General features: G+C 40.4%; 1 protein-coding gene across 1 annotated transcript; it reads left to right on the forward strand.

The window, feature by feature from the left end:
• The first annotated feature begins 5592 nt into the window (after window positions 1-5592).
• LOC109042540 (uncharacterized) lies at window positions 5593-9735 on the forward strand. The gene is made up of 3 exons (XM_019059347.2): window positions 5593-5725; window positions 8147-8358; window positions 9469-9735. The coding sequence occupies exons 2-3, from the start codon at window positions 8152-8154 to the stop codon at window positions 9655-9657; spliced, it is 396 nt and encodes a 131-aa protein (XP_018914892.2). The 5' UTR covers window positions 5593-5725; window positions 8147-8151; the 3' UTR covers window positions 9658-9735.
• Window positions 9736-10547: the final 812 nt, after the last annotated feature.

Consider the following 10547-nt stretch of genomic DNA (forward strand, 5'->3'; position numbering starts at 1 on the left):
TGACTCAAACAATTGAATAATTCACTACAGTGTACTTGTGCAAATATTGTCCAAAATTTTTCTGATTTTTGTAGGAGGTCAGCGAAATCAGGATATCAGTGAAATTTTCAGTTAGAAATTCCGAATAGTCTCCGCGTAAAAATTTCTTTTGCGAGGGGAAAGGCAACATTGAGATGTGGCTACGTTTTTTCGTGATGGAAACGACGAATTTCCTTTGGTAAATCACAAATTTTCGGGAAATTTTGTAAATATTTTTCTTTCAATTTTCCAGATAATATTTGTTCGCAATTTTACCTAACGCTCCTGGAAATTTCGCGGAAGAATATTCATAACTTTCCGTACGAATAAACATTTTATCGAAGGAAATTTGGCAACTTTCAAATGCTCATACGGCGTTCTTCCTTAGCACGGCAGCTTTGCGGTGTTTTAAAATTTTCGCTCCTTCTTCACTTTTTTCAAAGAACTTCATTGTGAAGCTTTGCGCGGGATATTCAGAGAATATCTTTGAAAAAGTAAAGAGGGATTACAAAAAATTTTGTCGAGTACCTAACGATAACTACCCAATCGCGCGAAAAAATAGTAGCAGTAGAATATCAAAGAAATGAAAACAATCGATTGCATCAAAAACCGAAAATCTATAACTATCGTCCTGTATTCGATATTAATTCTTGTTTTTCAGCCACAATCCTGCATTTTTTCCATGTTTTTGTTGCTTCTCTGACACAAGGGCGTAGCTTTATTTTCACTTGAACTCTGTTGTCCATATAACTCCATGCTCACCGCGGCTCATATAAAATTGGAGGTACGCCTTTGTATGAGAGGGGCGACGTTGTTTAGTTGAGGAACTGGAGTGTGTTTAGATGGGGGAGAACAAGGTTTTTATTGGAAAATAAGGGGTCTTGGTCTGCTAAATCTGCTCCTTATAAAATTCCCCTCTTATTTATCATAAAAAAACGCGATCGTCTCAAAAATTTTATAATATTAAGCGTAGGAGTTTTAATTTTTTCTTGTTGGAAATGCAAGTCGTAGGTAAACTTGTCTTAAAAATGATTCTCATTTTTTCAAAATTAAATATAAGTTGTAGAGGTAACTTGCGTGGGTTTACTTTCCCATAAGCAAAATCTCATAACCCGCTTAAAAATTGATATTATAGTTTCAGATACGGTATTAACGGATTACGGTCGTTCAGGCATGACGTACACTTGAGCGACTTGGGAATGAGGAAAGGTTTGAGCTTGACATACAGGGTCTTATATTGAGGGGAAGAGGGAAGGTCAAGGCTTGCGAAAGTCTCCCCCCTTAAAAAATAAAAAAGTATAACTCAATACCCTGGTAAAAATTGGCAGTAGAATCTGTGTTCCAAAATACCATAGACCTACAGCCGGCTGTAAGATTTCCAATAGCTTCTATAGCCGGCAACACAATTTCTTTTAGCCTTTTATAGCCGATGGCGATTGAGCAACAGCCTGGCGATAAAGTGTATGCTAAACGTTACTAATTACGGACGCTAGGACTTAGTAAGGTTTTGGACTACTGCTCTCTTTTTGGGCCGTAGTATCTTGATTTAATTTGCGAGGAAAGCTCCGTTCTTTTGAAGGATGCCTGACATTCCTAATATGTTGGAGCGCCCTCAATTTCGTATGATACTGTGCAATACCTCTGGTGTAAAATATTTGCTTCAAGCGCCGCGGTACGCTGCGGAGCGGCGCGGCGGGCGGGCAGCCAGCGCTGAACGCGCATTGGCGCCTGCAAACCTAAAACAGAGATACTTCACGCATTGCGCAATGCGTGAAGTATCCCTGTTAGGTTTGTAGGCGCCGGTGCCCCGCCGCTCCGCTTTGTGTTAGGCTCTAATATTTAATCTCGCGGAGTCAGCGTTTTTCAACTCATGACTTTGAAATGTTTGCACACTCTGTATGGATTATTCTCATTTTAATTGATGAAAAAAAATATGTAGTAAAGGAAAATATAATGTGCGTTTTGTAAATATTAAGGTGATTCCGTACAAACTTAAGGATTTAGAAAGCACTAGAATTTCTACTCAATTTCTTATAGCCTTTTATAGCCGATGACGAAAAAGCAACAGCCAGACGATAAAGTGTAAAGCCCGGCGATAGGAACTACAGCCCGGCCGTATAATTTTTTATCGCTTCGTGTAGCCCGACCGTATGATTTTTTCCACTTTCTACAGCCAGATTTATGTATGATTTTCTATCGCCCTCTTCAGTCGGCTATAAGAACTCCTATGGTATTTTGAAACGCAGCTCCTATCGCCAATTTTTACCAGGGTAATTTTTCAAGTTTGTTCTGTTAATTTTTCAAAAGTTCGAGGGAGGAGAGGTTCAAGCCAGGCTACGTAATTCAAGAGAGGGGATCAGGGATGAGAGATAGACTTACGGTTGACTTAAAAGTAGTAAAGGGGGGAGGGTCATAAAGTCAGCTAAAATGGCTTACATGTGCTGAATGCGAAAAAAGTATAGTTTCCTGGAAAGAAGGGACTAAGCACTTTCATGTCGTTTTCCCACTTCTTGCATTCGCTCCACTCCTCACAGCTTTGACGCAAGGATGTATGAAGGGCTTGGAGGACAAGGCGCATAAGTGCAGGTTTTGAAATGATTGAACTATTAATTTTTCCAAGTAAAACTAGTCGTGATGCATAATCTGTAAAAAAATTCGCTCCCAAATTCCAATTTTTAAGCATCAAAAAGTCAGTCGGAACTTTCTTTCTGCCAAAAGGATCCATGCGATTTCGAGACTTCAAACACGTATCTCTTGAAATAGCAAAAGCTGCATTTATATGCGCCTTGCCATCGAAGCCCCTCATATATTCAATTATTGAGAAATCCAATTGTGATCAGTCACCGGAGAAGGAACCTTCAATCCCCAAAATTTTCATCTGTTTTTATTCCTCGAGTTGGGTCGAAAATTCGGATTTTGATTTTCCAACAGGAGACCTCTCGATAGAGTCTTGAAGAATACGTTCGATCGGTGCACTTCATTTTTGTGCTAATAGGAGAGCTGGAAATCGCGATAAGGGTGAAAACCACATGTCTTCATTCTTCAATTCCGTTTGAACGAGGATCGAAGCGCTCTTCAAAGGCGAGCGTTCCCTCTTTTCTTGGGAGAGTTATCAGATGAAAGCCATGCAAAGGTCCGTGCAAAATGGTCGATCGGTGATAAATAATTCCGGAGCCGAACACGAAGGAAAAACACACAAACACCGACCAACCGGCTTCCGCGACAGCAGCTCAAAGTCTGAACATTCCGTGACCCGGCTGAGTCACTCAGTGAGTCACGCGAAAAGTGTGCGCCTCAGTGGCCGCACCGGAGGAAATGGTCAAAAAACTTCTTGAAAAAAAAAAAAAAAAAAAAAAAAAAATTAAAACAACTTGTCTTCAGTTCAAAGCAAATGTATTTGGATCAAAACAATTTGTTCAGATTTAAAACAAATTAATTTTACGCAAAGAAAGTTTTTTTTGGAATGAAATATACATATGAGGCCTTATATGTAACAATGGCGGATGTGAAAAATTACCGTTTCGAAACACGCTTAAGAAACTGTTTTTTTTTTTCACACAAAAATTTAATATACTTGGCTCTGGCATGATTCACAGATCTCGAAGATCACATTTCAAGTATTCTCTCAAAATTTTCTCGATGCCAAAACAGTTTTTTTAATGTGTTTCGAAAAGGTAATTTTTCACATCCGCTATTGTTACAGATAAGTCCTCGTATATTCTTTCTTCAAGTGGAGTTTTTTCTTTATTTATTTTTATGACAAAACTGCTATGAAGTCGTTTGTGAACAAATTGAACTTCCATTTATCTTCGTTTTTCAATGCACGGCGAAACGGACCATGGATCGCGGCAGAGGTACCGCTGGGTAGAGAGGAATATTTTTTGACGCCATTTTGACTTTCTTGGCGACGCGCGTTGAAATAGAAGCTCAAAATACGTGTGCGAATTTGAGCTCGTTTTTCGTTGGTTATATTGTCCAAAAAAAAATCTATTGAAATTCTATGGACTTTGTGCACTTCTCTTTTTTCCTCGATTAATAGAGGGCTTCAAAATTACCAAACAATTAGCTCATTTAATCAGTTTAAGAGAGAACGGTTAGCGCTGATTTTACCAAAAGTCTCAGGAAATTTTCTCGCGTTCCTTACGTGCGAGATCAATTCGCCTTCAACTGTGTCTGCAGCAATTGTTGTTACGAATATGTTGTGCGTACTGATTTTAGCTGATTACATACTCGACTCTCTGAAGGCGTTTCATGTGCGCAAGTAGTGCAATCTTTCGGAGAACGAACGAAGTAGGGATTGAGCGATTCATTCCACTCACTTCTGTTGTTTTCCGACAGGATGCTCTACTTTCGCACATTAAACGCCTTCAGAGAGTCAAGTATGTAATGAGCTGAGATCAGCACGCACAACATATTCGTGACAACAATTGCTGCAGACGCAACAGAAGGCGAACTGTTAAGTTAAAAAAAAGAGAATGATCGGTAGTCTGCAAGTAACGTGAGGGTATGTATTCGATCGACATGAATCGCACGAATAATAAAAACGTGAACCGATCAACACCGATTCAATGGACAAATAAATATGAGAGCGTATCAAAATCAGTAGAAAACTTGCATTTTCCATAAAAATTTCAAATTGCGATATCTCGAAATTAGGATCAGCCAAAATTTTGATTTTTCGCGATTTTAAGTCCGCGCGTACCATAGACTCACCTCCCACCCGCAAACTGTTTTTGGGTACAATTTTACCGCATTTTTTTTTTTCACTTCAAAACCACTGTGCGGGGTTTTGAGTATCCCCTGTGTATAAAATTCTCCGAAATTTTCAAAAGAACCTGAACAGTTTAAAAATGGTTCAATACATTTTGAAAACAGCTGAAGTCATTTGGTTTCATTTCGAAAAGCACTGCCCAAATGGCGAGCGGAAATTCAAAACGTCGAAGGTACCATAAGGTGTTCCTCACTTTAAAAAAACCTAAACGCCCTTGCTCTAAAAGTTTTTTTTTGGGGATTTTTTTTTGGATTTCTTCTCCAAAGCTTTTCTTTATTTCCAGCACAAGAATTGTTGTTCTTATAGGCGGCTGAGTTCCTTACATCGACCGTAAAATTGGAAAAAACGCAAGCCTATCTGTTTGCGACACTGAAGACTTCTTGTATTAGGTAATTTATTTTTCTATGAGAAAAATATTCAATATCATTTCTCGACAACTTCCCTGATTTTTCTGCCCTAATAAAGAAAGAATACTCGCCGTGAGTGTTTTAAGCAATAGGATTGGTTTGTACTCCTTTGATAAAATAGGATGAAAATAGAGTTGTAGAAATATCACAAATGACAAACGAGTTAAGCGTTTTGCGGTTCCTCCGCGTTGAAAAAGCCACTTGACAGCAAACCTGATGGCGCCACCCAGGTTTTGAACTTCCACTCTTCAGGTAAATGACGAACGAAATAAGTAGACGCTCGCATCTCGATGTCAATGTGCAGGCAGGCTCTCGTAATTTCAGCGAAAAACTCGGGGAAAATGAAGAGAATGCGCTTTTTTACCCGGCTTTTGGCGTAGCTTTCCGTGCGTCACGCTGTTCTCATGACAGGACTCCAACATTTGGCGGACTCCATCATGCGATATCTGTTGCGCCCTTCTCGAAACCGAGTGCAGACCTCAGTTTTGATCCCATTTTTAGTGATAGTGGTGGACCCTTCTCGTGGCAGGTAAAAATCAATCGTACATGTTCTTTATGGGAGCGTTCATAATACGTACTTAACACGTGAACGTAACATAACATCATACGTATAATACTCTAGGGAGGGAGGGATAGGGAAGTAGAGCGTTACGCCATTTTTGTACGTATTAAAAGATAGGAACCTACGTTGCTAATACGTTACAAGGAAGAGGGGGGTCAAAAATGCCGAAGAAGTGAGTTTACGTTGTATTTACGAACGTTCCCTATCTGAAGAACTTTAGGGTACAGATATTCTTAAGGAGTTCGGAGCTCATAAAAAAATGGACTTATTAAGTAATAGGTTTTAACAACGATCGTTTAAAATGTCTTCACCTTTCCACGCATCCTTACCTCGTGAAATGTAGGTAATGTCTCGCGCTTGCTGTCTCCCGATATTATTTCCCCGATTTTACTAAGTATGTGCCATTTGTTTTCCACGCTTTTATCGTGATTCTCCGAACCCAGTCTTGTGGCAGATTTACGATAGGTCTGATGTTAACTGCAGTTTGAACGAAAACCAGAGTTGTTTTTCATGAAATATGGCTCAAATATACGACGAAACGCATTGACAAAGTATGAAATGTCCTCACCTCACCAGACGTGTAGCTGGCGAGGGCCTGCGCCCGCCACAGGGTTTGGGCCTCTCTCTATCAGCCTTGCTGGAAAATTTTCACAGAAAAACTTCATTTTTCGTGATTTTTATAAGTTTATATCATTAACTCATAATTTTTTTGCAAAGGCCGTTCCTCCGCACTTCAAAATATGTGCTAGAAAGTCCTATCGACGCGACGGTCACACTTCAAAGAGACGTATGTATCATAGTTGTGCATAAGGTGCCCTGGTAAAAATTGGGGATAAGAGCTGCGTTTCAAAATACCATAGTAATTCTTATAACCGACTGAAGAGGGCGATAGAAAATCATATAGCTGGCTGTAGAATGCGAAGAAAATCATACGGCCGGACTATACGAAGCGATAAAAAATTATGCAGCCGGGCTATAGTTCCTATCGCCGGGCTTTACACTTTATCGCCATCGATTATAAAAGGCTATAAGATATTGTGTAGAAATTCGTGTGCTTTGCAAATCATTAAGTTTGATACGGAACCACCTTAATATTTACAAAACACACGTTGTATTTTCCTTTAATACATATTTTTTTTTTTTTCATCAATTAAAACGAGAATAATCCATACAGGATGTGCAAACATTTCAAAATCATGAGTTGAATAACGCTGACTCCGCCAGATTAAATATTAGAGCCTAACACAAAGCGGAGCGGCGACGCACTGGCGCCTACAAACCTAACAGGGATACTTCACGCATTGCGCAACGCGCGGGCTGGCGCTGTTGGCGCTGGGGCGCGCTGGCTGCCCGCCCGCCGCGCTGCGCCGCGCCGCGCCGCGCCGCAGCGTACCACGGCGCTTGAAGCAACTATTTCACACCAGAGGTATTGCACAGTGTCATACGAAACTGAAGGCGCTCCAACATATTAGGAATGTCAGGCATCCTTCAAAAGTACGGAGCTTTCCTCGCAAATTAAATCAAGATTCTACGGCCCAAAAAGAGAGCAGTGGTCCAAAAACTCACTAAGTCCTAACATCCGTAATTAGTGACGTTTAGCATACACTTTATCGCCTGGCTGTGGGTTGCTTGATCGCCATCGGCTATAAAAGGCTATAAGAAATTGTGTAGCCGGCTATAGAAGCTATTGGAAATCTTACAGCCGGCCGTAGGTCTATGGTATTTTGGGACACAGATTCTACTGCCAATTTTTACCAGGGTGTTTCAGGAACTCCGCTCTTATTTCGTTTTTTTCATGGCAAAGGCCTACCTATATGAGGGGTACCTATATGAAATACAGAGAAAAGGTCCCGGTCTTGCAATAGCATTGGATCGACAACTCATTGTCCCAAATTTTCCGGTTCAAAATAAAATTGTTACGTTCTTCGAAACGTCCCGTGTGTTTTTTTCCTTAGTTTTTTGTCTTTCATCCTCTGTATTTTGCAGCAGCCTTTCCCCGGATTAAGGTGTCATGTAATTTATGACTGAATGAGTTTCTCTTCATTCCTTGTCTTCGCATTGACTGAAGCTTGCAACAGACGCCCGTTCAGCGGGCTGATTATTGAAATTGATAGACAAAGCAATAAACAAAGAGGACAAAAAGGATGTGGAGGGATCCTATTGGTGGAAGCGGGTGGTTGGCTGCAAAGGATAAAGGACGTAGGTAACAGACTAATTAACGGCAACCCACGAGAGACCCGATAGTTAGTCCATCATTTACCCCCTTAGTCTATAAGAACCACCCATTTCAACCAATGGGATCGCCTATACTCCTTATGTCTTCTTTGTCTATAGCTTTGTCTATAAATTTCAATAATCGACCCGCTGCGGACCAATACATTTTCGCAGGAGTCATGAAGCACGTACTCTTGGCACTCTCATTACTGGCCGTGGCCGGGGGAATTTTTGCGGGTTGTCCCGAGAAAGGAGACGCGGCGACCCTCGCGGGTAAACCTACCCCTCACGATCGCACCTTCGTTTCCGAGTCAAAACCTGACGACCATAATCCTAAACTCACCGAAGAGGAAGCAGCAGCCAAATTAACTCCCGTCGAAGCCTCGGTAAGTACCGTTACAACTTATTATTTTAATTGATAGTAAAACCCACTGTCCTTCCTTCACAAAACGATTATTCCAACAACAGATCTAGATCGTAGGACCTCTAACACATCGCCGGTGATACAACAAAAAAGCGTAACTCCTTTACGGCTTTTCAAAATTTCCGCTGGCATTTCATTTCAGGTATCAGGGAGACCCGAGATGATGCTGTTGCTAAAAAATTTTTGTGAATATCATCAGCACAAAAAAATGGCCCAAAAATTACCAAAACATGACGTTAAGGATTTTTTCATCTAGGAGATAAATTATGATAGGAAACCTCCTTTGTGACGCTTTCAACCGAAAGAGTCACAAATTTATTATACGTGTTTTTGTAGTTTTGCCGTCGACATTCCAGATAAAGACGTTTTCAGGGGAACGCGAAGCAGAAACGGAGGGAGAAGAAGAATGAGAGCAAACTGGAGAAAGAAGAGAAGAGGAGAAGGAAAATGAGAAAAAGGGAAATTTTATAGAAAGTACAAGTTCCAATGAGGAGTCGTCTTTGCTTCGTTTTCTAGTAAGGAACTGCAATATGAGAGATAATGTAGGCATCGTGAAATGCATTTGGTCTGATTCTAGTTAAATCTGTCTACTTGTTGTAGAGGCAGGCACTATATGGCCTTTAGAGTGGAAACTCAAATCGTTCAGGGCAAGGAAGAATCCAGCTCGAGTTTTTCGGATGGATAACTATTCGCGCTTCCCTGTTGGTTCTTTGCCTATACGGCAAAATTGAAAGCGCACATCAGATGAAACTACCAATGGTAAACAACATCGTGCGTCGATTTAATCAAAGGGCGTAACAGATGTGTATTTTTCGAATAGATATTTGCGTTTTTTGGTATGTTTGTTGCCTATTCGGGGAAATTGAAGGCGAACCTCAAGTGGACAATACCTGCAGATAGGTTTACGCACTTTCTATTGGATCTGGTAAAATAGTTTATGGAGCGAGATTCATAGTGTTGATCTTTTTTCTCTTTCCTTCCGTTTTAGCACTTTTTGTCGTGATGGCGCCTGGTGCAGTCCTCTTGCGCCATCCTCAATCCCGCTCTGTAAACAACCTTTGATTTTTTACAGATGGCAAACGCTAAGCGAGTTGTCGAAGCAATTCCGGATATCAACATGGACGTGACGGTGGTCAAACCGAATGGCGTGGCCACTGAAAACTTTACCATGAGCGACCTGGAGAAGGAAGAACAGGTGGATGTGACCCAGCTCCCCAACAAAATCGACGACTACGATCTTGGACCAAACGCCTCATTTTAACACCCGATTTAAATAGTAAAAATTAAAAGAATACAAAGCGGATTACCTATGGGTATGAAAATAAAAATAGAAAATCGATGTCAAGCGCAACTTTATTTAACCACGAAGATTAGCCACCCCCTCCCCCAAATTATTCTATAGTTCAATTATTACAAGGGGATGAAATGTGTTGGAGTCAGGCGAATAGGCGCTGAAAGAGGAAACGGAAATACTTTTTCCAATTCAACGACAAAACCGATCTGGGATCAGGATATATATTTCCAATTTTTTGTACGAACGAAATGTTTTATAATATTTTCTAGAACATGGGTCAAAATTTCAAGCCAGAGTGAAGATAACACCAGTTCACGTTGGTACTTCCCTTATAATTTTAATAAACGCCGCAGTACAAGACAAACCACGCTTTTTTCTCTGAATCCTGGAATCCCATAATTCCGGTCTCGAAGGGCTTATACATTAGAGCTTTTATCAATATCAACAAGGTTTAACAATAAGGCTTGATTTGAACAACACCATTTTATTTGTACTTGAATGAGAACCACCAGACTCTTGAAAACATTGACAAGAAAAAATACTCTTGATTCAATCAGATTTAAGCTTAAATCAAAAGGAAATCCGCTCAATTTAAGAGGCTGGGCTTTTGATTTAAGCTTAAATCTGATTGAATCAAGAGTGTTTTTTCTTGTCGATGTTTTTAAGAGTCTGGACTCTAGATCCAATGTCTTTTTTTTCCAGTGTAGGTTTACAAATACATCCTATACAGGAATCTGACATCAAATTGATAAAAATAAGAAAAAACCGAGTTTTGAAGCAGCCGCGAATAGAAAAGTAGGATTCGGGTCTCTATTATTTTTCACTTTACTCCCGTGTCTGAGGTCTAAGCGCGACAT

This window comes from Bemisia tabaci, chromosome 4 (assembly GCF_918797505.1).
Source record: "Bemisia tabaci chromosome 4, PGI_BMITA_v3".
NCBI classification, from domain to species: Eukaryota; Metazoa; Arthropoda; class Insecta; order Hemiptera; family Aleyrodidae; genus Bemisia; species Bemisia tabaci.

Coding starts and splice junctions, on each gene's coding strand:
- LOC109042540 (XM_019059347.2), top strand. CDS start 8,152: ATGAAGCACGTACTCTTGGCACTCTCATTACTGGCCGTGGCCGGGGGA. Junction 8,359..9,468: donor TAACTCCCGTCGAAGCCTCG/GTAAGTACCGTT, acceptor GATTTTTTACAG/ATGGCAAACGCTAAGCGAGT.